Source organism: Pelodiscus sinensis, chromosome 10 (genome assembly GCF_049634645.1).
Source record: "Pelodiscus sinensis isolate JC-2024 chromosome 10, ASM4963464v1, whole genome shotgun sequence".
Classification (NCBI taxonomy): Eukaryota; Metazoa; Chordata; order Testudines; family Trionychidae; genus Pelodiscus; species Pelodiscus sinensis.
In genome coordinates this window covers 28,769,055-28,794,876 of record NC_134720.1, presented here as the reverse complement: position 1 = coordinate 28,794,876, position 25,822 = coordinate 28,769,055, and the positions used below count along the sequence as shown (strand labels likewise).

The window sequence follows — 25,822 nt, the reverse complement described above, 5'->3', positions numbered from 1 at the left end:
GGATAGCAAGTGACGGACAGGAGGAGAATAGAGAGGGTGGGGCTTCAAGGAAGGGGTGGGGCTTCAGGGAAGGGGTGGGGCGGTAGATCTTCGCCTGTTCTGAGATTTAAAAAGTGATCTTGGGTGTAAAAAGGTTGGAGACCACTGTTGTATAGGTTGAACCTCTAAAATCCAGAACTCTCTGGTCCAGCAACATCCGTGGTCCAATAGGACCATGGATGTTGCTGGACCTGAGAGCCCTGGCTGGCCAGCCTCAGAATCATAGTCTGGGCTGGGCTGGTGGTGGGAAGCCCAGTCCAAGCGGGGACAGTGGGGGAGAGCACAGCTCTGGCCCGGGCTGGAAGCAAGGATTGCAGCCACAGACAGGGCTGGAGGCAGTTGGGCCAGCGGCCAGGAGTGCAGCACCAATCAGGGCTGGTGCTGTGGGAAGCACAACCTCAGTCAGGGCTGGAGCAGTGCTGGAGTCAGCTAGGCACTCAGCCCTGACTGGCACCACGGTGGGATAGGGGAGGGCACAGCCACTGCCTGAGTTGGAGGCAGCGAGGCCAGTTGGCACAATGAGAGATGCAGCCCCGGTCAGGACTAGCATAATGGGGGAGCTGGAGGCAGCAGCAGGAGGCAGGGAGTGCAGCCTCACCCGGAAACGGAGCCTTGATCTCCCCTTGTCCGGCAAACTCCATTGTTCGGGACCCGAGGGTGCCAGACAAGGGAGGTCCGACCCGTAGTATTGCTTACATGTTACATGTTAATGTGGAAACTGAACAAAGCACATGATAAACTATGGATTGAAGAAGCAATTGATCAAATAATTAGTAATATGGTTTAATTTTTAACACAATGGAAACTGGCAATGTTTCCATAACAGTATTATTTAAATGCATTATTTGATATTTTTTTTTAAATCCCCAAACAAACCGGCATAACACAAAAGTACAATTTTGTCACAATTACAAAAGCTGCAGAACTTAAGAAAAATACCTTAAAATGGAAGCGTAACATAGCATTCTGTTGAGATACAGATGTATGTTTGTTTCTATTTAAGTTTCACCATGTAAATTTAGAGCGTACTTCTTTCCTTGATCCTTTGTTCAAGATTAACTCTTCAGCAGAATTTTTAAGGATGCCGTCCTTTTCATCTAGTACATGTACAACAGGTTTAACTGTCCTCCAAAACACTCCTGTTTTGGAGTGTTTTGAATTCGATGGCCTACTAATTAGTGAAATTTTAAACATGTTTTATAATCTTAGAGTTCATTCAAAATAACTGAGTGGTCATTTGAATCATTGTGTTTTTTGAATTGGGGATAAATTAATCTGAATGGTTGTGTTGGATCCAAAATGGAAGACTGTTCATAGAGGGAAGTGAATTCTTTGTATTAGTTGTTTGTTTTTCATCAATATGAATTGTTCAGACTGGGACATAATTCTGTATTTAGTAATTTTTTCATCCCCTTTCTCTAATGGAAATGTAAACTAATGCTATTTACCTGGATGTGGTGTGATCAGAAGATACATTAACTTAGGCATATTGATGATATACAGGCAGTCCCCGACTTACGCGGATCCGACTTATGTCGGATCCGCACTTACGAACGGGGCTTTCTCGCCCCGGAGCTCGCAGGCAGCGGTCCGCCACCTCGACCTCCGGGGCGAGAAAAGCTGCTCCCGGTGCGCCTGGTCTGCTGGGGAGCATATCCAGCAGACCAGGGGCACCGGGAGCAAAGCCGCAGCCACGGCGGGTTCCCGCGCTTCTGAGGCTTTACCAGAGCAAAGCCTCAGAAGCGCGGGAACCCGCCGCGGCTGCGGCTTTGCTCCCGGTGCCTCTGGTCTGCTGGGGACGGTCCCCAGCAGACCAGGGACACCGGGAGCAAAGCCGCAGCGGCGGCGGGTCCCACGTCAGAGCAAAGCCTCAGAGGCGCGGCACCCCGCTGCTGCGGCTTTGCTCCCCGTGTCCCTGGTGTGCGGGGGGGCGGGGGGCGCAGCTAGTGTCCCCCTCCCCTCCCCAGCAGACCAGGCTTTTGTTGTGGACCCTGGGGCAGAGCGGCTGGGGCGCTGCCGGTTGGTCCTGCAGCGCCGCTCTGGGCACTACTGGACCAACCCGGCAGCACCCCAGCTGCTCTGCCCCAGGCGTCCTGATTCAGCCGCTGCTGGTCAGTTTCAGCAGCGGCTGAATCAGGACGTCTGGGGCAGAGCAGCTGGGGTGCTGCTGGGTTGGTCCAGTAGCGCTGAGGAGCGGCGCTACTGGAGCAACCCAGCAGCACCCCAGCTGCTCTGCCCCAGGTGTCCCCAAGTCAGCCGCTGCTGAAACTGACCAGCGCTGACTACAGGAAGCCCGAGGCACAGTTGCTCTGTCCCGGGCTTCCTGGAATCAGCCGCTGATCAGTTTCAGCAGCAGCTGACTTGGGGACTTGGGGTTCTTAAGTTGAATCTGTATGTAAGTCAGAACTGGCGGTCAGTTTCAGCAGCTGCTGAATCTGGACGCCAGTTCCGACTTACATACAGATTCAACTTAAGAACAAACCTACAGTCCCTATCTTGTACGTAACCCGAGGACTGCCTGTATTACCAAAGTACTAGAAAGTACATATGTCTCTCTTTGAAGAAAGGTGACTACAAATGTGAGACATTAATTTACATACATCTCCTTTTTTAGCCTTTGTGTCCAGTTTTAGTTTTGCTGTGCAGCATTGAATTTTCCATGCCATAACATTGTTTACTGTTTTACTTTTCAGATAGGTTCATTATTATACCTCTGCATTCACTCATGCCTACTGTTAACCAGACACAGGTATGTTTCATTACTTACAATATTCTTCACTCTTATTGTAAAATATAGTAAAGTCTCTTGTTTTAAGTGACATTTTCTAAACATAGATTTTGAGGATAAAATTGTTTTGCTATGGTTTAATTTTTCCAGTGTAGCCTATGCATAATTTAAAAATAAAGTTATGTTAATGTTAAATCTCTCTTTAGCTTGTAGTAAATAGTCCATTTGCATTTTATAGTGCCCGTCTGTCCAGATGGCACTCCTGCAGGTACCTTTGAACATGGTGTTGATTATGGTAGTATTCGTTGCACATGTGTGTAAAAAATACTTATTGAAGATTTTCATCACCATACCATACTTGTGTTTGACTATATTGGAAATATATATAAACTATTGAAGTTCTCAGAGTAGCATCCCTATAAATATTTGACTTAGATACTTTCACACACAATTTTCAAGTAAGCAAATGGCATGAAAGTAGTTGCTGGAAAGTAGGTATGAAGACAAGTGAACTGCCAGGTGACTTTGTGCTTTGTCTGGTTTTGATAAATAGCCTGTTTTATTTTTGTTAATTATGTATCTTTTCAGGTTTTTAAAAAGACCCCTCCTGGAGTACGGAAAATTATAATTGCTACCAATATTGCAGAGACTAGGTAAAACATAGTTTTATTTCTACTTAGGTAGCCACATTTTAATCAAATAACACAATTCTTGCAAAATAATGTTAAATCATAACATAGTAAAAGTGTAAATCTGTTAAATATTTCTTACAAAAATGCATTTGGTTATTCATAAATAGATGGTACAATGAATAAAAACATTTTCTTTATAAATATGGTACACTACATTGATTAAATCTTCAGGCCTTTTTGCTAGAAGCTGATTGGTCTGTGTAATATATAGTGACTCAGTGAACAGTTGCGTTATTAATCTGAGCTATTTATTGTTCCTGAATAGCTTTCTGTCATTTTATTCAAATCCTGCTACCACTCTAGGGCCTGGTTGGGCTCCTTTTGGCATTGCTTATCAATGACTGTCAACTGTATTCCACTGCAGAATATTGTTAGTTCATGATTAAGAAAATACAAGACTTGACTGTAAGATCCAATGTTCAGTTCGCAGAGCTGGCAGTTAAATCATCTTTTTTTTAATTTTTATTTATTTATTATATATATAAATTAAAAAAATTTTCTACGGGACGACAGTGTGAGATCATCATGTCATTGGTGTTGCCTCACCCCCTACCTGTATTTAGCTCCAAGCAGCTCCTCTGGCCTCCCTCCCTGGTGCTCAGGACCGCAGAGGCAGGAGCCACATGGCCTACTCCTTCCCCCTACCCTGGTGCTCCGGGAAGGTGGGGGTTGTGTGGTTTCGTCCCACAAGTGCAACCTTGTCACTTGTAAACTGAGAAAGTATGGAAGCAAAGAAAATAAACATGAGATTCTATAATGCCATCATTAGGTTCTCAAATCATTCCTTAAAAGAACTGGTCAAACTTTTCATATAAATTACACTGTTGTACGTTAGCCCCTTCTTCACCATGCTTACATTTTCTAAATTCTGTCCATTACCTTCTTGACAGTTCTATACATTACGATCTGTAGTTATTTAAATCCAGAGCACACTTCTGTAAATATCCATATTTTCTTACAAGTAATGTAAACTATGGCAGATCATTCCAGCTATGAATTTCACTGAAGCATGGATATTATCTACAGGGGTTCAAGTAACTGCTGATTTCAGTTCATTGCAAAGCTTTGGAAAGTCTTTTAGCATATGGCATGGTTTTGGAGAATTAATCTTACTGTGTTTTGTAAAAAAAACACACAACCTTCCACTTATCTGTCCCTTTTAGAGTGACTCTATGGTAATGTGATACCTCCTAGTGAGTGATACCAAGTATTATTATCTGGCCATACTGATAGAAGGGCAGGCGTTATTGACATGGGTTTATTCAGGCCACAACTTTATTATTAGATGTCTGGGACTATCCAGCAGGTAAGTGTACAGTGCAGGTAACCCCCATGATTATTCCATAATTATCTGGGGGCTTTTACCAGCTCTTTTCCATTCCTGTCCCTCCAGCAAATCCATTGCTGGGACCTGTCAGTACCCAGAGTGAGGGACTTCTACCTGCTCCCCCTCTTCTTCCATCTCAAGCCCTCCAGCACACATCCACCTGGGACCTTACCATCCACCCTTGCCTCGTAGGAGGAGTTGGACTGGAAGAATCAGGGAACAGGACAGGCTCCCTGCCATACCGATGTAGGCATCTGAAACCGCCTCTTGTTCATTCCTTTAACGAACACCTTTCTTAAGGCCTTTTACAAGACATTTATCCAGTCACTGTATACTTTTTCTGTGCAGTACCTGCACTGGACATCTGCCTTACATTTAAATAGCGAGTTGTGACATATGCCTACCGTACATCATGCAATGCATGAACAAAGCCCTACCTGAAACTGGCTGTGGAGAAGGCAAAAGAAACCTTAACTGCAGCCATGCCAATATGGTGGTAAAGGAAAAATGTCTTCCCGGTTCCCCTAAAAAGAGATAGGAAGCACAATGCCCACAGCAGGTATTTTACCACCTAAAAAGGGGGAGGTAGGGTGGTCCTGCCTCTGCCTTGATATGTGTAAAATGAAGTCTCCCCCACCTTGAGCTGTGTCTTTTTAAACCCTGCCTTCTCAAGTGATGAATCAGTAGCCCATTGCCACTTTCTGGAGCAGTTCTCATCTCTCGCTCCTCTCCCAGCCATAAAGCACTGTACTCTTCATTCAGCCATGGGAGCCAAACCCCTCTCCCTGCCTTACAGGTACAGGGCAGTCATTATAACAACATAACAACACTTGCTGGAGTGCTTCAGCAGAACAAGAGTTGGCTGGCCTTACTTTAGAGAAATGTGAAATGAATGTTTCTAAAATATATGCAGGTTTGTCCCTCTAGTCTCTTGACATGCAACAAGTAAGTTTAATTTGTTGTATTTGCAGAGCACTTAAAATGATACCAATGAAGTTTGAAAATGTAGTGTATTCATATTTGAAATTAGTACAGCACTAATAATTAAATATTAAATAATCCTGCACTCGGTAGACTGATTTTTTTTCTAAGCATACTGTAAAGATAAGAAAACTACTTATTTTGACAGCATTACCATCGATGATGTGGTGTACGTAATAGATGGAGGCAAAATAAAAGAGACTCACTTTGATACACAGAACAACATTAGCACAATGGCAGCAGAATGGGTTAGTAAAGCAAATGCCAAACAAAGGAAAGGTCGAGCAGGAAGGTAAGAGCAATGGCTATCAAAATCAGAACATTTGTGGCGAAAAACTCAAAAAGGGAAACAAATGTGTTTACATTGAAAGTTGGTCTAATCAATTACAGTCGTGTACTTTAAGACACTTTCAAGTGCTTTCTATTCTGTTTTTCACTTTCCATTCTGCAGTATGACTTTCTCTTTTTTACTGATGGAATGACTTTGGCATAGTTCTGGGAATGAGTTCTAATTTAATTTGATTGGCTTTTGAATATTTCTAGTATTAGTATGGATTTATTTTTTTAAACTCCATTATATTAATACTGGTTGGACCTTCCTGGTCTGGCACTCTTGGAACCTGAGCAGTCTTGAACAAGGGAGTTTGCTACTGACCAGGGGAGGTCAGTGTTCCCCTGGTGGCTGCCGCACTCCCAGGCTCCTCTTCTTGGGGCTCCCAAGGCTGGGTCTCCCACCCTGCTGCTGGCTCACTGCCACAAGAGTTCCCCAGGGTTCTGGCCATTGGGGTTTCCCCAGGGTTCCCCTGCTGGCCACCAGGCCATCACCAGCCCCATTCAGATGCTGCTGGCCCTGCTGCCACTGGGAGTTCCCCAGCCAAGGCTCCCCTGCCACTGCTGGGCTCCACAGTAGATTCTCTAGTCAGGGACACCTGGCCAACCCCGTCCCGTTGTCACCAGGGAATTCCCCTGCCCCGCTGCCACTGGGAGGTTCCTGGGCCAGGGCTGCCCAGCCACCCTGGCCCACTGCCGCCATGGGTTTCCTGGGGTTCCTCGCTTGAAGCCTCCTGGCTGCCACCAGCCCTGCTGCAGGAGATGGCCCCACTGCTGCCAGGGGTACCCAGGGCTAGGGCCGCCTTGTTACCATCGGCTCCACTGCCAGAGCCAGTCCTGTTTTTTGCTGGGGGGTTCCTGGGGCCACTTGACGTGCTGCCTCTGGGGGTTCCCTGGCCAGGGCAGGGGCTCTCCCTTCATTGCCTGGCTCCTCTGATGCTGGGGGTTCTCCAGCCAGGGCTCCCCAGCCACTGCTTGGACCAGCAGTTGCTAGCCCAGCCAGAGCTCTCCAGCCCTGCCTTCTCCTTACTGGCTACCATTCCTGGCCTCCGAGGCTTTTTGGTCCAGCAACATTCATGATCCTGCCGGATCACAGATGTTGCCAAACCAGAGAGTCCCAGATCTGGGAGGTTCAACTTATAGTCTTATGTTACCTCTTCATCTTTTCGCCTTGGGATAATGAGGTATATAGAAGCAAAAAACTGGAAATTTTAAAAGTACTTTCCTTTTGAAACACTACATGGAGCGCTTGTAGTCTAGCTCATAGATCTTGTCTATGCTCCCCCTCCAATCTTTTCACTGCTCCTTCATGAAATGTTGCTGTCATCTGTTCATTGTTCTCTAGTACTTCTGCCATCTAAAACATCTCTCTTGTAGGCTTCTACCTTACTGGTTCTTCACTGTACTTCAGAGTTTTGAATTTACTTTTTTTCCTCCTATTTGAATACACCTTTTAATTTGTATAACTTTATTTTAATGTCTAGAAGTGCTTTGATATATATTATGAATTTTGGAAATGTTTGTGTTATGCTACTTATGTTCTATTCATTTTTGAATGTTTGGGAAAAGCTGTCAGTGTACTTTTAAGTACTGTTGAAAAACAAAATATTTTTTGCACATTTTGAATATTAGAGTCCAGCCGGGTCACTGTTATCATCTATACAATGGTTTACGTGCCAGTCTACTAGATGATTATCAATTGCCAGAAATCTTGAGGACACCTTTGGAGGAACTTTGTTTACAAATCAAGGTAATTATCTGTTTAGGGATAGCTGTTGTACTATATTAGAAAATTTCCATTCCAATAAGAGAGTGCAGGGTTTAGTATTAGATACAGTGTTCAAAAACTTACTCTGAGCCTGCATTTGTTCCTAAGCATAACTTGTCATGACAGATTACAATGATTGTTTTGACAGACTATTTGACAGACCAAATTTTTAAGTACATTTGTACAGGTTGAAACTCTCTTAACCGGGATTCTCTGGTCTGGCAACATACATGGTCCGGCACATGTTGCAGGATCATAAAGTCCCAGTGGAGGGCCAGTGGCAAGGATCCCTGTGTGGCTGGCAGGACAGTAGGCTGCCAGCAGTGAGCCTGCCGTCAGCGTGTGGCAGCAGGTCTGCCCAGCAAAGTTAGGAGACACTTGCGTGGGTGGGAGCCATAGTAGTTCGGTGGGGCAGGGATATGTGGCATGCAGCTTCCCGGAGGGACCTGGGTTCCTAGCATGGCACGTGTGGCTGCTCAGCAGGACCCGGGTCCCTAGTGCAGCATGCACGCCTGCCCAGCAGGGTCAGCAGGCCAGTGGGGCCAGGAGAAGATGAGGAGCCAGCTAGAAGGCCAGCAGGCCAGGCAGGGGGACTGGCAGTGGCAGGGTCCAGAAATGACCTCCCTTGGTATGGCAAAATCCCTTATGTGGGACTGGTGAGGTCCTGAGGGTGCTGGACCAGAGAGGTCCAGCCTGTAGTAAGTCTCCTTAATATCTGGCTTAATATTAAATAAACAACAGTCTAAAGTGAATTTAAATTATGCTGTTTCCCTAAATTCATTTGCTCACTAACCAGAGAATTTTTTGTCTTTCTGTTCACGAGCTGGTCATGAAACACAGCACCTCACAAATAGGCGTCTCATTAATTTACTAAAAAACAATAAAGATTACTGATTTCACTGCTTGCTGCCTTGTGTCATTACTTTTGAGTATGTTTTAGTAGTTTTGACAAAGCAGTTCTCCTGGAAATTGGCTGAACTATTTGCCATCATTCACACATCTTCAGATGTAAAGTCCTGGTGTTAATTTAAACTATGAAGTTCATAACTTGTAATAGCTGCTGACACAAGTACTGCACATGTACTTCTGCAATGAGTAGTGGAACCCTAAACATAAACTTCACTGCTCTAATATCTTTTCATTTTTATCAGAATGTAACTGATTGTAGGAAAACAAAGAAACACTTGATAAATCTAAGTGAAATTCAAATTTAAGAGTTCTGATGTATTAGCAGTTTTGCAAATTAGAGAGTATCAGCTCAGAGGTCTGCAAATGTTTACTGAATCCATTATAAAGCATAATGTACGCTCATAATCATATCTATCAGAACTTACATCTCTTTTATTTCAGATTCTAAAGCTTGGTGGAATTGCTTCTTTTCTGAGTAGGCTAATGGATCCACCATCTCGTGAAGCTGTGATGTTGTCCATAAATCATCTAAAGGAACTGGTAAATTGATATGTACACATGTGCTTGAGCATGTTATAGTCAAGTTCCACGTGTTGACTTACTTTAGGAGTGAATTCTGTAGTTCTATCAATACTGAGTAATATTGCTGAGTTATCTTACTATAAGATAATTTAGACCTTGATTATATGCATTTTAGATTATTGGAGCCACACCACTTCTAGTGGCTCTCTATGCATCCACGCAGTAAATTACTTCATGGGAGAAACTATACCTTCTCTTATACCAGTGTCTTACCTTCTAGGATCCTGTGTGACTGAGGTGTACACACAGAGGATATAATTTTTATTTTAAATATTGTAAACATCTCTTGTGCCAGATAAAGACACTCTTAAGGAATTTGCCTTTTTAAACTATTCAAATGTATACAATCTTTTCTTGAGGTTTTCCAGCTGAGCTTTAATTCCCCCTGTCTCTGCTGCTTGGAAACTGTGCCCATCTGCTTATGTCTACTTAAGATTCCCAGCCTAGCCAGATCAATGAAGTGTTTGAAATTTTTCCATGGAAAATAAAGTAATTGGGAGAAGGAATCTAATTGCGAACTGCCACATGAACAGCAAGAGGATCACAGGCATAAGTGTGGATTGAGGCCAAAATGAACAACGGAAGATAGAAAATTCACTATAAAGTGGCAATCAGTTGTCAGATATAGCTGAGGGTTTGTTTTTTTCAGATAATGGGGTTTAGTGATATTTGACTACTGATTTTTCAGTTGATACTTTTTGTTATCTGCCCATATCAATTGAAACAGACAGTTCCATAACCTTATTCGCAGGCTGGAAGTAGGGATGTAAGTGACTAGATGACTATCCGATAAGCAGGGCTGAGAGCTAATCCTCTGCAGTTCCACCACTCCTCCAGCAACTAACCGACTAATAGATGGAAATTCCATCAACTAGTTGATTAGGTGATTAAATGCCATTTAATAGCCCTAGCTGGAAGGATCCTGAACAATTTTAGCTAGAAGGAAAAATGTGGCAGCATAATTGGTAGGGGCATGGAAGAGAATGTTAATAGTAAAAAGGGGAGTAAACAGAACTCTGAACAGAAGGGGAAAAATGTAGGAATGGTAACAAATGGAGGGGGAAAAAAACAGGAAGGCTTTGAGAACAGGGCACCATAAAGTGTCTTCAAATCCATTTTTTACTCTTTTCCATCTAAGATAATGCCTTCAACATACTAAAAAAGTACTTTGTCCAATAAACTTTTACTAATACTAAAACTTTTTACAGCCTACTTAAGAATGGGTACTGTTTAAGTAGCCTTCTTAAAGACTTTCTAGCTCCCCATGTTCTATATTGCATAATGTATAAATGAAACTAAAAAAAAAATCAAGTTTGATGGCTTCTTTATCTGTCATGTTTCACCCTTCTCCACTAGACACGTTTTTCAAAAACATTTTCTCCTACCCCCAAATTCAAGAAGTGTATGCTTCTTTTTCTAACAGAATGCTTTGGATAGACAAGAAGAACTGACTCCACTAGGTGTCCACTTGGCACGATTGCCAGTTGAGCCACATATTGGAAAAATGATCCTCTTTGGAGCTTTATTCTGTTGCTTAGATCCAGTACTCACAATTGCAGCCAGCCTCAGCTTCAAGGACCCCTTTGTTATTCCACTGGTAAAGTATATAAAAAAGAGAATTACAAATCAGAACAAATTCTTTACATTTTAAAACTTGGCAGGATATTAGTAAGAGGCAATATAAATACTTCAGCTTAAACTTCAATCTAAATTTGTTTTGCATAGGTGTGATCTGCCGATCTGTCACAATAGAAAATTGTTATTGCCTGTTGGAGGTAGTTTTAATTTGCATGTATAGAGTACTGCCACATTTATCCTTATTTAAAAAAAAAAAGAAAATTGTGAGAAAAATAATTTGACAGCGTCATGGATGTTTGGTATGTTCTAATTATTTTCTCTTGAAAGGGCAAAGAGAAAGTAGCAGATGCAAGAAGAAAAGAATTATCAAAGAATACTAAAAGCGACCATCTAACAGTTGTGAATGCTTTTGCAGTAAGTCTATTTTAACTAAATGTTCAGTTGTCTTTCAGTTTAACTGAAGAATCCTTGAAACTAAATACTTGATTCAAAATCAAATATCATCCCCTTGTGCTCTGAATATTTGTTTATCACCTCTTCACACAACAGAACACCGTGTTTACCCTTCTAGAGTTTCAGAAACTTATTTCTGAGGTGATTGTAGTTGTAGTTAATAACTTAATTCCCTGTTAGTAGAATTAGGGAGGGAGTAGTGAGAAAAGCTAATTTCATAGCTATATTGCTGGTGTCTAGATAGCTATTAAATATAAAAAGCTTTGTATTTAATATATGGATATCAACCATTTTTCTTTTTAGTTTTAGTCACATTCACTTTTAAAAATCAAGCAAGTCAATAATTTTTCTCAGGCTCTACGGGGAACAGGACTGGCTGCACCAGTCTTGGGGAGATTCTTTCTTTAGCTTTACCCATGTGTCAGTGAGAACTGAGGAAATACTTGACCAATAAACCCTGTTGCACTATTAACTCCAGGCTACTGCTATTATCATCAAGAACTGGCCTGGGACTTTTTGAGGGGGACTATCAGTTACTGGCCCCAAGCTCTGCCCCTTCCCACCATGTCTGACCCTGCCCTCTCCCCTCACCCAATGGCACCCTGTCCCCCAGGACGCAGCTTTGGGGATCATCGTGGGGGCGTGGCTAGTGATGCATGCTGGCAACAATCACAATCCCTGCACCCTCTACAGTGGCAGAAGCTGCGGGGAAGCAGAATGCAGTGGAACAAGTGCACTCACCCAGCATACTCCTGCTACTGCATGGAGTGCGGGGAGGCCCTGACAACCTCTGCTGCACAGTGCTAGGCCTCCACAGTGATCCTTGAAGTCACATCCTTGAGGGTGAGATGCTATGGGGAAGCAGTGGGTGGACAGGGACTGGGTTTGGAGGCCAGTAACAGACAGGGCCCAGTCCCAGACCAGATTGTGAAATTGTTCCAGCCAGGGATGTCTCATAGGCCATGAGATTGAGATCCTTGACTTATTACTTTCACCTGGCAGATTATTTTGCATGACATGAAAATCAAAGATAAAAAGGTGCATTTCTGATCTCTTGAGAAAAAGTAGAACTATACTTTTTGCCATCTCCTGTTTTTTAAAATATATGGGTATTAGTAAATATGTATCCTTTTGGCCTGTAGCCGAAAATACTTTGTATTTTCAGGGCTGGGAGGAGGTCCGGCGACGTGGTTTCAGAAGTGAAAAGGATTATTGCTGGGAGTATTTTCTTTCTTCAAATACACTTCAGGTAATCATCTAAGTAGTGTGTTGTGCCAGGAAATATTTACTTGTGGAAAAAATTAGTATGTCTGACAGAACATTGTTCCATTGTACCCTGATATTGTACCATAGATGCTGCTTAACATGAAAGGCCAGTTTGCTGAACATCTCCTTGCGGCTGGATTTGTGAGTAGTAGAAACCCCCGAGATCCCAAATCTAATACCAACTCAGGTAAACAGTGGGAAAAGACATGATATTTGATAGTCTAATTCATGGTTTGTAAAATGCATTACTTACTTGGTTATCTTCTACAGATAATGAGAAGTTACTCAAAGCAGTCATCTGTGCTGGCTTATATCCAAAAGTAGCAAAGATCCGTGCAAGCTTTAGCAAAAAGAGAAAAATGTAAGGCTTTTATCTCATGTTTGTATTGACATTTTTTGATGCATAGATGGGGCCCCGACCATATTCAAGGTCATGGAAAATTCATCATAGATCATATGTTCCTTTATACTATAGATTTCTTGGGGAGACTAGGATAAGGGAATTGTAGAGGGGTTGCAAAGTTATTTCAGGGAGATGGCGGTATTGCCAACCTTACTTCTGCGCTGCCTTAAGAGTTGGGCAGTCAGAAAGTGGCAGCTATTGGCCGGGCACACTGTCTGAAGGCAGCATCCCTCCAACAGCAATGCAGATGTAAGGGTAGCAATCTCTCCTAAAATAACCTTGCAGCCCCTTACAACTTCTTTTTGCATCAGGACCCCTGCAAATACAACACCATGAACTTTCAGATTTAAATAGCTGGAATCATGAAATGTATTATTTTTTAAATCCCGTGACCAGGGCTTGACAAATAATGCAATCTACTCGCCCATGGCAACCTGGAAGAGCCAGGTTCAGGCAATCTGCGCATGCTCAGAATGATCTGCGCATGCGCAGATCGCTGGACAGCGAGGCTGGCGAGCGGGGCTCGCCGCGGTTCGGCGAGCCCTGCCTATAACATTGACTAAAATGGACTGTGAATTTGGTAGAGTCCTATGACTAGGTAGTTTTTAGGTGTTTCTAAGTACTTCAAAGTTACTACTTAACAATCTTCTGTGTAACTAATTATATATGTGGATTAATTTATGTGAACTATGCACTTAATGTAAATCAGAAATACTGAACCTTACAGTTACAAATGCATCATTAAAATGATGGCTTGACAACATTGTATAAATATGTACTGTAATGTCAGAAATATGTCAACATTGTGACCATCAAAGAATCACACTATCATTTTTTCTGTCCAATGTCATTTGACATGACATCCTTTTCCTTCTTCAGTGGTTAGAGAGAGACCACCTCAGCACTGGTCCACATGCTTACCTCTTCTGTCTACATTTTTTTCATATTAACATCTTTGATTAACATTCCATTTTGATGAAGACCCAGTTCTTGTTGACTTGATAAGGTGCTGAAGATCAGCTTTAGTGATGGGGAGTTGCCCACCTCACCATTTTTTAAAGTCAAAACTAAAGATAAGCCAATCATAAGATTGAGGAAGCTACAGAAAACATTCAACTCAATAGGATGGTGAACCACTGCATTTCTGCCACTAGGGGAAGCTATGTGAGTGTAAATGAGCAACGCTGGCCCAGTTACAGGTTTCTAGTGCTGCCTAAACCAATTGTTTTTTCCTACTGATCTCTCCTCAAGAGGATCTCCTATGGACTGCCTCTCTTACTAAATCTGCCCCATTTTGGACCAAGGGTTTATGAACAGTATTTGGAGAAGCTTCAGGGGGTAACAGAGTTAGGGTACATCTAGACTACATGCCTCTGTCGATGATCAGCTGTTTGTCGGCTCAGCACGATAGTCTGGACGTGCGGGTGGCGACATCAAAGGTATTTGTCGACCACCCAGGTATACCTGATCAGCTGTTTGTCGGCTCAGCGCGGCAGCCATGTAAATTTAAATGAAGCGGTGATTATTTAAATCGCCGCTTCATTTTACTATGTCTGGTAGCCTAATCTACATGCCTCTGGCGACAGAGGCATGTAGTCTAGACGTACCCTTAATCTGTACAGGATAAACTTAAAAAACAACAAATAGTCTACCAGACTATTTGTTGTTTTTTAAGTTAGCACTTGGTGAGTCCCTGCCCTGAAGTATATGTACTCAGTTCTGGAAACTATACTAATGATTTCCAGAAAGCAGAAAATAACTATACAATGTGCATTCAGGATGTTAAGAAGCGTAAATGACCGATCGTATACATTTAAAAGGGAGAGGTGCAGCGGTCTGGGACTCGGCATAGGTCAGGACTGCTCAGTCCCAGCTCGTGCTACATCCCGGACTGCTGCCCCTCTGCCTTCCTGCCCTCCCACCCCTCTTGCCCCACCGTAGAGACAGTGCTGGGGGGAACCGGCTTTTAAGCTGGCTCCCCCCAACACCACCTTCTCCCCCCTTTTGATGCTTCTGATAAAGAGGCAGCAAAGTGGGTGAGGGGCAAGAAGTCAAGCAGTGACTCGACTAGTAGTTTACATCCCCAATGTTCATCTTGCAGTTTTCTTCATCCTGTTCCCTTGGAGACTTAGCTTTAAAAAATGGGATTTAATTTAGTGAGTACTGGGCTAAATATGATTGAAAATAAAATTTTGTTCTATATGCCTATGCTTTATGAATTTCAAGTACCTCTTAGAGGGAGCTCACATATGGAGGCGACTTGTATATTTTCCAGGAATTTTTTGGCAATCTTCATAGTACACCAAATTCACAAGTAAACTCATAAGTGAAAAGGTGAAAATTTCATATTTCCATGTTTGAAAGAAATAGTGGTTAGATAGATATGCCTAAAAACTGGATGCCATATTCGGGCTTCACTAACAAGGGACAACTTAACCTCTGATATGTATCTTAACCGGTTGAAACATTATGGGAAGAGGTAAAAACTGGTTTTGAATGTCAGTTTACTTTTAGAAATTTAGAACAATATAGTGCAGAATTTTATGAAAAGGCTATCAATTTTTTTATTAAAATATTGATATAAAAAATTTATATTGAATTTATTTACTCTGTGGTGAAAATTTTTTTAAAGGGTGAAAGTTTGCACCAAGACAGATGGAACAGTTAACATTCATCCTAAATCTGTTAATGTGGAAGAGACAGAATTCCATTATAACTGGCTCGTGTATCATTTGAAGATGAGAACCAGCAGTGTAAGTGAACACTTACTCTTTTCTGAATATTTTTGACACTACATAAGTTAACTTTTAAAAACATAAAGCTGCATGTTGCATTTGGTACAACTGAATATTTGACATCATAAAGTAGACAGAAAACGTGTTAATATTGACTTGATTTTGCATTTTAGAAGTGTATATAAATAGCTCATTAATTGCAACTGCTTACTACCTTGGCTATGAAAACACTGTCTTTAAAATATTTAAGATACTTAGTGTTTCAGTATGAAAGGATTTAATATTTGGCATCATACTGGATGGTAGCTCACTTCTGTTTTGAAAACATAGGATACTATTTTTTAATCTGCACTCTAGACAGCCTTATTAGCTGCAGTTACTACCCATCATGAACTTGCACAAGATAAACCCCCATAATCTTCAGGAAGCTTGGTAGCTAATGTGAATCCAGAGGTGATGATTGGTTTGACTACTGAAAACCTCACCCTGTTGACTATTTCTGCTTTTAGTACTTTCCTCTGTGCCCATCTCTTATCTCACTCCAAAACTCAGCTGCCAAGATGCCCTTTCCTGGTGGTGTGACAAAATCACCACCTGTGTCTTTAGCTTCCCTCCAGTTTCTAAATTTCCAATTCCTACTGCACCTTTTCCCACATCTTTTTCTGCACTCCTTCATGTTCCTTTTGGTCTGCCCATATTTCTATTTTTGGCAGTCCACCAGGCCCTCTTTACCCACATTAGAATTAGTGCCTCTTATGCCATCCTGTTCTTCTGGAACAGTCTTAAACTTAATATTTATCAAATTCCATCTGTTTACTTCTTGAAGTTTGAGGGAAATTTCAAAGGCCCTGCTTTTGCCATGTAGAATTTTGCCTATAATATGGCCACTATTGTATGGTACTCTTTTGAGCTTGCATGCTTGCAGATTATTTCCCTGGGGTAGAGACTTTGGTTCAGCACATTGCAGCTAAAAGGTAGTGCATTATGTACTGATACCTTTGGATAAGTCTAACGATAAAACAGCTGCTCATAACATGATTGTTCCTTCAATCATGAGCAGTCCCGACTCATACTGAGTCCCAGACTGCATTAAGAACATTTGAAAAGGAAAAATTTGGGAGTTTTTTTTCCTCTAAATGGGGCTGCCATGCAAATACCTTAACTAGGAGGATAAATAATTTAACTTCACCAAAACATTGTGTTAAGGAAAAAAATGTCAGCATTAATAAACACTTCTTTATCCTTCAGGTTAATAAAAATATGCTTATATACAGGGCTTGACAAACCCCGGCGAGAGCCACTCGCCAGCCCCACACTGCGCATGTGCCAGACTGCCACTGTACATGCGCGAAGTGCCGATTAATGGGGCGCTCGGAGCAACCGGCTGAAATCTACTCGCCACGGGCGAGTAGATTCAGCGGTTTGTCGAGCCCTGCTTATCTATAGCAATGTTTTGAACTGAGTGGTTTACTGCAGGATCAAAATTAAGTTGTTTTATTGATTCAGAAATTACTTTAAACCATCTTAAATGATTTTTTAAAAATTTATATTAAGCAACATAATGTCATTTTGGATATATTAATATATTTTCTAGTGTTACTGAATACTTCTGACTTGTTACAGATTTACCTGTATGATTGCACAGAAGTCTCTCCATATTGTCTTTTGTTCTTTGGAGGAGATATTTCCATCCAGAAGGATAAAGATCAGGATACCATAGCAGTGGATGAGTGGATTGTCTTTGAGTCTCCAGCAAGGATAGGAAATCTAGTTAAGGTGATAGTCCATTTGCCTTTGTTTTATGCAGCTTTTCACAGCAATAGCAAAAGTAATAAAAATAACTTACTTTGATGAAAGGACCCTTCAAATAAGATTCATATACGTATTTATAAATCAGCATATGGTGTTAATCAGGTTTTTTAACGGCCATCTAACTAGTTCTTTTTTTAATTTGACATTTAAAAAAAAAAAAAAACAAGGCTTTGTGGTAATTCTTTCAATGCATGTTTACACAAGAGATTTTTAGAACCAAAGAACTACTCTTCTATAAAAGCTAGATTTAAAAATGTGAATATGCAAAAAGTGGCTAAACTCTTATCAGGTATGTCCTTATATATTTGACTTTAAAAATCAGATTCTCTCTCTCTCCCATACGCCTCCCCCAAAATTTAGGTCAGTATTGTGTTTCTTCCGTTTAAAAACTGGTAATTGAATTCGTAACTGTCTTGTTCTAGTGGTTGTCAATGGTGACTGTCTCCACCAACAGAGGGATATTGCTTTACCCACTTATCTCTCTCTCTCAAAATTGTCTGTGACTCAGAGTAAGATGCACGTTGATGGCAGTCAAAATGAGATTTTTGCAGTGTTGTAGCTCTGGTCCCAAAGTATGAGAGAGGGATGAAAATTGTTAACTGGTTAAATGATTACAATATTGCCATTTAACCAGTTAACTGTTAGGACAGTAGCCAGAGCTGGGATCTTTCCCTCTGCCCAGGCCAACTCAGGCTGGCTGGGACTCTACCTGCTGGTCTAGCACAGATGGGACCAGAGTCCTGCCTGGGCAGGGGTTCTTGCTGCTCAGGCTGGGACCAGTCTGCCCAGCTGGGGTCTGCCACTTTGGCACAACCGAGACCAGAGTTCTGCTGGCACGACTAGGCCGCTCCAGTGCATCCAGGCCCAGTGTCGGCCTACCGGCCTGCCTGTGCTGCTCCAGCCGCAGCTTCATCTACTCGCCCAGCCCAGCTGGGGCCAGAGTCTGCCGCTCCTTTATTAAGCAACATAATGTCATTTTGGGTGTATTAATGTTTTCTAATGTTACTGAAAACTTTTGACTTGATACAGATGTGTCTGTATGATTGTACAGAAGTCTCTCCATATTGTCTTTTGTTCTTCCGAGAAGATATTTCTGGCACCCTGACATAGGTGAGGCAGCAAGGGCTGCTCCAGCCTGACGTGGTTGGCCATCCAACCAGTTACCCAATAAGCATTCTGGTAAGCCTAATGCTTAATGGATAACGAGTTAACCTTTTACCTTCCTAGTATGAGACAAGGTGAATAAGAGAATATCTTTCATTGGGCTAACTTCTTTTAGTAGAAGAGACAGAGACAAGCTTTCAAACACTAACTAGAAAAAGAATTAAGTAGATTGAATTCTTAACCTAGTGGCAATTAATAGAAATACTGGCCTTTAAAGGCCAGTAGAACAAGATACTCATAAATGTACATCTGTTCGTACTTTTCTAAAGTAGGGATGAAAAGGGTTAATTGCTTACGGGCTTGCTTACTTGTCTGCTCTGCCCAACGTACAGTGCAGCAGGCTCAGCATAGCCTGGTTGGGCCAGCCCCCCCATGGTGAGCCATGAGGGGCGGGAGGGAGGAAGTGCTCCAGCCCATTCAGGCCAACTGCAGCATGCCACGGTTAACCAGTTAAACATATTGTTTAACCAGTTAACCTTCTAACTTGGATTTTACACCCCTACTTTAAAGAGGAGACATCACTTTGTAATCCATTAAGAACAAACTGCTAATTACTTAAAATGGTTGTATGTAGTGTTGCTGTAGCCATGTTAGTTCCAGGATATTAGAGAAGGTAAGATATCTTTTATTGGACCAGCTTTCATTGGTGCAAGAGAGACAAGCTTTTGAGCTTTCTCAGATCTCTTCTCTAGGTCACTTCTTGAAGTTGAGCTCTGTGTAAGCTCAAAAATAAAGGTATTTCACCAACAGAACTTAGTCCAATAAAATATATTACCTCACCTATCTGACTCTGTTTACTTTACTTTAAAAAGCATCTTTTAAAGTGACAATGTTGAAATTAGTTGGATATTTATAGGAGGATGAAAGATACTTGTACCATTGAGGGTCCATCTGATATTTAGTAACTTGGAAAGTAGTATTAAACCATAATTTTTGCATCTGTTTTATTCTAACACATTTTCTTATCACAGGATTTAAGAAGAGAATTGGATGACCTTCTAAAAGAAAAAATTGAAAGCCCACACCCTGTGGACTGGAATGACACTAAATCCAGGGACACTGCAGTGCTGACAGCCATTATAGACCTAATTACAACACAAGAGAATGAAAATCCTAGAAACTATGCCCCTCGATTTCAGAATGAACGCTACAGTTGACATTTTGTTGGTGTTTGAGAAGATGACACAAGTTTTTCTTTTACATTGTAGCTTTTTGTCTAGCTAGATGAAAGACTTTTTAGGGCAGCTCAATAATTTCACTCATATTGAAGAGCAATTAATTTCAGTAGTTTATAATGGCGGTATGTGCATGGCATCCAGTGTTTAATGTAGCTTTTAAAATATGACAGTGTAATGCTGTTGGCATCCATTAGTGTATGTGGTTTATTTTGTCCCTGGCCTGTGCTTAGCTTCTCTAGAACCGTAACTCTTTCAAGGAAAAGGTGGGTAAAATTCAAAATGCACTGCTAAAATATTGTAGTTTTATATTATATAATTTGTCACATGTTCCTGCTATCCGTGCAAAAGTCCAAATTAGCTTTTTGGGGGGAACAGTAATCAGGTCTAGTAGTTGTCCAAAGGAGTTCAAAGCAAGCAGTATTTCTCATTCAAAAACATATTCATATTTAAACATATACTACACCAAATTTCTAGACAAAGCAACTTTTGCTTTTGTACCCAGTGATCAATATTGACTAAAATTTCACAAGAAGACATTAATTCATGCTAGACAAAAATAATGTGAGGATTAAGATGTGCAGAATTAGTTATGTTCTAAATTTTCATTTAGAAAATGGAGTAAATGTAAGGTATACAACATTTTGCATTAAACATTTTTGTTAAAACTACACTTGTTCTATTACTAATTCTACTTAGAACTCTTTTTGTGAATCCTCCCTAAATATACATGCACATCTTAAGTGATGGCACATTTGCCTTATTTGGGATTTAGCGTATCTCACATTGGTTTAGGGATTACTTTGAAGAAAACTGACCTAAAATAGTGTAATTGTCTTCAGTCTCCATTCATTTTTAAAAAATGCAAATCCTACACAACCTAGTGGGATGTAAGAATCTGAATTAACTTTAACATGACAGATATCTAGCTTTTTGCATGGTTGTCATCAGCAAACAAATCTAACATATTGTAAACTTTATTCTTTCATTTGCACTATATTCAAAAAGTGCCCATATCAAGTTTTGGGTGCTCTGGCATCCATTTAAAAATATGCATTTACAACAGTTAGCTCACCACAATACTTCAGCACAATAGATACTCAAGAGAGACTTTCAAAAATGGAAAAAAAACAGTGTCCACGTCCACGCCTCAACCTCATAAATCACCCTGCTGCTGGTTGAAGTGTTCCCTGAATGTTGAAACACTGGGGCTACAGACCAAGGGAAGGCGGGAACTGCAAAGAATGCCCTGCCAGCCTTCTTCTTTCATATCGCTTGGTGCTCCTCCTCAAGTGCCTCTCCCTGCAGACTTGTGATGGTGATTAAAATTTCAAGGAAAAGAGTGGCAGTCAGAAGTTTTCTACTCATCTAACCATTAGAAAAATGCAGCATTACAATTGTAAGTTACAGATCCAGATGAAATAAGCATACATGTTCCCTCCCAGCTTGGATATCCACTAAATCCTACTTTTAAGAGTAGCAGGAATTGCTTTGTTTTTTGGGATAACATGGGTACACTGTAGATTCGTCTGGCCACTGTTTTTTTTTTTTTTTCATCCTTCATGCACAGTGGCATTTGGTTTTCAGCTCAGTGGTCCTTATGTTTAGAAAAAAAAATCTTCAGTTCCTGGCCAGCTGGAAGCTTGTTAAAAAGCTAATACATTCATTGCAAGGTTTAAGGAGCAGCATGGTATTTTTCTGAATATCTTCCTCTACTCAGTCTCCAAACACATTAATTGTACAGTGTGTAAATTCAGTATTTATGATCAAATGCACAAATCCTATTTTTCCCCATTAACTACGTTTACTTATTACTTCCCCCCATTAAATGCTTATACATTTACTTAAAGTAATTCTGCAAGCAGTTGTAGGTTGGTCCACTAGCTTAGCTAAGAATGTAAGATGCAGCTGTTTCAAGAGTCAGCTCTGAATTTTACTTATTTGTGTTTCAAATAAAAAAGACCAAAAAACCCCACCTGCTTATGAAGACTTGTGTGTAGAACTATTTCTATATCTGAATTACTATGTTCCCTTACATTTGATTTACATTAAAATTGTCTTTTCATTTTACTTGGTGCGGTATACATTTTAATGTATTGTACAGTTAATCAGTTATTCACTGAGACAGTGAACACACTGCCATAAACACACTTTAAAATTTTAAACTGCTTGTTGATTTTTCTGAATCTTCCCTATTTTTGTTTGAGGCCATGAACAAAGCACTACCTTCCCGGCTTATCCTGGGTTGTGTTCTGCTAGGGTTATCCAGGAAACATAAAAACGGCCACACTGGGTCAGACCAAAAGTCCATTTAGCCCACTATTCTGTCGTCGGCTTTGAGTGATGTCCCTGTGAGTACTCCACTGTAGGTGTCGGGCTCATCCCAGCGCTGCAGATCAGAGTTTTGAGAAGCAGTAGTCAGCTGGACCGTGCATGCGCGGCCAGTGCCTCGCAGCATTTGCGCCATTTTACACATGCGTGTGGTCCAGCTCTCTCCAGTTCCTTCATCACTGTCCGTAGTTGCAGATGGAGCGAGCTCCTCTCTTCAACTTCTTCCAGTCAGAAAAAAAGAGTTGTTGTAGTTAATATTAGTCAGTTTGTTTCCTATTTACAGTTTATAGTTAATAGTTATAGTTCGCAGTTCGCTAAAAGAAAAAAAAAAACTTTGTTGCTACCGGCCCTTTCAGCCCTCAAAAAAAACAAAACAAAAAAAACCCCCAAACCGAGTTAAGACCAAATCAATGATGCCGGGTTCTCCAGGTTTTAAAAAGTGTAACAGTTGTCGTGAGCCCATGCCAGCCTCTGATGGTCATTCTTCATGTATCCACTGCTTGGGCAAAGTGCCTCAGAAATGCCCTCATTTCTTGAAGTTAACAACAGGAGCCCGGTGCAATAGGGAAATGTACCTCCGGATGATTCTGTTTGACAAGGTGTTCCAGCCATCAGACTTGGCGTCCGCAGCTCACACAGACCACTACCACTCAAAAATGGAGAGCGTCCTCTCCAGAGTCAACTCTGGCGAAAAAGACACATGCTTCATCGGCACATTCCCTTCCGCCAGTCCTGCTGAGCAGAGTGAGCATGGGAGATAAGCCTGGAATGTCCAGTACTGCCTTTTCACATGTAAAAAACGAAAGACGGCATTTTGGTGTCGATATCCCGGCACCAAGATCAACATTGGCACCGGCAGTCCCATCTTCCAAAGCTTTGGCACTGACATCGACGCCGGCTCCAGTGGCTGTGGAGCCCAAGTGGCAATCCAATCCGGCACCAGAGACCGATGCTTTTTTGGCACCGAGGAAAGCACCTGCAAAAACCAACAGGCATCAGCGTATGAGCCCTAGTTCTGTTTCTCCGACATTTGCACCAGCACCTTCTCCACCTGCACTGAGGTCACCGGTGCCACACATCCTTCAAACGTCACAGGGGGGCATTTTCATACTTGCCACATCAGAAATCTCCATCCCCGTTCCCTGCAGCACCGCGGAGAGATTCTCACCACCACGTGAGGCACCCTCCCTCATCTAGATGATCATAGAATCATAGAGCTGTAAGAGACCAGGATCTGTAATACTTCCTCATTCACCAGTGCTGTTCCCACACGTTGCATATTGGGAAGAGCACAGGAGTGCATCCTCTTCAAGATGTTCCTCACCTAAGTGATCGCATCATCACCACAGTTATGATCATGACCATACACCTTACTGCTCTGGCTATTATCATCACCAGCAGTCACATTCTAGGAGACGGTCCCCATGTTGCTATAGATCTCCCAGGTCTCCACCTGACTCTATACTGTCTCACCCACTGCCACTGCTGCAGAGCTCTTCACCCCAAACACATCACTCAGAACCTGAAGAGGGGAAGTTATCAGATGCAGAGGAACAACAGCCCAACACTTCGCCCATGGACCAGTCATCATCCTTTCCTGATAAAGCCGTAATTCCAGGTGATATATCATCCCCTGACAATTTTAAACAATTCCAAGACTGTTTAAGAAAGTTGCATCAAGTCAGGAGGTCCAATTGGGGGAGGTGCAGGACAACCAGTACCGCCTCTTTAAAATTCTTCAGAGTGAAGAGGTAGGTGGGGTGGTTGGAGGCAGAAAAAGGAAGGGGATGGTGTAGCCGTATGACACGATCTCTGAACCCAATTACACAACTTATAATGCTTATGGAACACTTGCGAGACTCCAAGAGACCGATCCTAAAATCCATTGTTCAGGAAGGCTATGCCTCCGCCAGGACAGGTCTCCAGATTGCATTAGACGTTGCGGATACAGCCGCCTATTTGACGCCTATCGCAGTTGTGATGAGGAGGTCTTCCTGGTTGCAAATAGTGGGAGTCCCAAGAGAACTGCAGAATAAGGTCGAGGACTCCTGTTTGACAAACAGAAGCTCTTTGCCAAGAAAACAGATGAGGTCCTCCATTCGAGCAAAGATTCATGCACCACTCTCCATACCCTTGGTATGTATACGCCTCCATACCATTACATGTCTTACCAGAGGCACCACAACGATTCATACAACAGCAAGATGGTTTTGACCAGCCACAAACAAGGCAGAGACCCCAAAGAAGACACAATCAGATCAATCAGACCCCAATCAGCCATCCAACAAACAGCAGGTTTGACTTCTTGGTCGAGGGCTTGCAAACCCTTCCCGTTGTCAATCCGAGTGGTCATGCCTCACTAATATTTCACCACCGTCACGTCCGATCATTGGGTTCAGAGATCGTGTCATACGGCTACACCTATAACTAATGGGCCATATGACGGCCACAACCTATGTAGTCCATCATGCATGACTACACTTCTGCTGTCTTCAACGCTGGATAGTATCTGTGTATACTCTGACAAGATATCACATCTACAAAACAGTGACTCCTTCAGCCAATGTTCGCACGTCCATCAGATGGTGGATCAACTCTCACAACTTCTTGGTAAGCGTCCCATTTCACCGGCCTCACCCTTTGGCCCACATTACCCAGATGCCTCCCTCAAGCTGGGGTGCCCACATGAATGGCATGTCTGTACAAGGCCAATGGTCATCATGAGAGGCAGCTCTCTACATAAACTTTCTGGAGCTCAAGGCAGTCTTCAATACTGGCAGACACTTCCAGAACTACATCCGCGACTCCACTGTCAGAATACTCACCAACAATATCGCCACAATATACTATAAAAATTGCCAGGGTGGCTCACGATCTTGATCCCTTTGTGCAGTGCACCTCTGGAACTGGTGCATTCACAACAAGACCAGTTTAATAGCATCGTACTTACCTGGCATCAACAATGCTGCCGCAGACTCCCTGAGCAGATATTTCGCACAGGATCACAAGTGGGAACTCTGCAACAACATATTCCAACGTCTTTTCCGTCGCTGGGGTTTCCCTCAGTCCTCTTTGCCCCCTACAAAAATGAAATGCCGATATTATTGTTCCAGGGAAGGCATCAGTCAGAGATCCCTGGGCGATGCTTTTCTTCTCAACTTGGGGGGGCCCTCCTGTATGCATTTCCCTCCGTTGTACTTATACCCATGGTTCTTGAGAAAATCAACACAGATGGAACCAGGCTGATCCTTGTAGTGCCCTGCTGGGCCTGCCAGCCTCAGTTTCCTTTTCTCCACTGAATCTCTCTGTTTCTGCCATATGTTCTTCCCAATCTGAGACTTGCTGACCCAGGACCACAGCATTCTCCACATCCGCAGACCCTGCTCTTAACCATCTGGTTCCTAGCTGATTCTGCGCATCCAAAGATCTCAGCTCGGCACAGGTCAAAGAGATCTTGATACACAGTAGAAGGAACACCAGCCAAGCTACTTACCGTGCTATATGGCGAGGTTCGCCTCCTGGTGTTCTGCTAATCAGATGGATCCATAT

At 42.3% G+C, this 25,822-nt stretch overlaps 1 protein-coding gene across 1 annotated transcript in view; it reads left to right on the top strand.

The window, feature by feature from the left end:
* The window catches only part of DHX36 (DEAH-box helicase 36), a 45,333-nt gene extending 24,720 nt beyond the window's left edge, over nucleotides 1-20,613 (top strand). Inside the window, exons 13-25 of the mRNA XM_014573790.2 lie at nucleotides 2,733-2,788; nucleotides 3,356-3,420; nucleotides 5,916-6,059; nucleotides 7,730-7,847; nucleotides 9,216-9,314; nucleotides 10,780-10,953; nucleotides 11,262-11,348; nucleotides 12,553-12,636; nucleotides 12,741-12,840; nucleotides 12,924-13,014; nucleotides 15,689-15,809; nucleotides 17,415-17,567; nucleotides 19,739-20,613. Of these exons, the coding sequence (XP_014429276.2) occupies nucleotides 2,733-2,788; nucleotides 3,356-3,420; nucleotides 5,916-6,059; nucleotides 7,730-7,847; nucleotides 9,216-9,314; nucleotides 10,780-10,953; nucleotides 11,262-11,348; nucleotides 12,553-12,636; nucleotides 12,741-12,840; nucleotides 12,924-13,014; nucleotides 15,689-15,809; nucleotides 17,415-17,567; nucleotides 19,739-19,924 (1,478 nt within the window). The 3' untranslated portion in view covers nucleotides 19,925-20,613. The remainder of the gene's footprint in view (nucleotides 1-2,732; nucleotides 2,789-3,355; nucleotides 3,421-5,915; nucleotides 6,060-7,729; nucleotides 7,848-9,215; nucleotides 9,315-10,779; nucleotides 10,954-11,261; nucleotides 11,349-12,552; nucleotides 12,637-12,740; nucleotides 12,841-12,923; nucleotides 13,015-15,688; nucleotides 15,810-17,414; nucleotides 17,568-19,738) is intronic.
* Nucleotides 20,614-25,822: the final 5,209 nt, after the last annotated feature.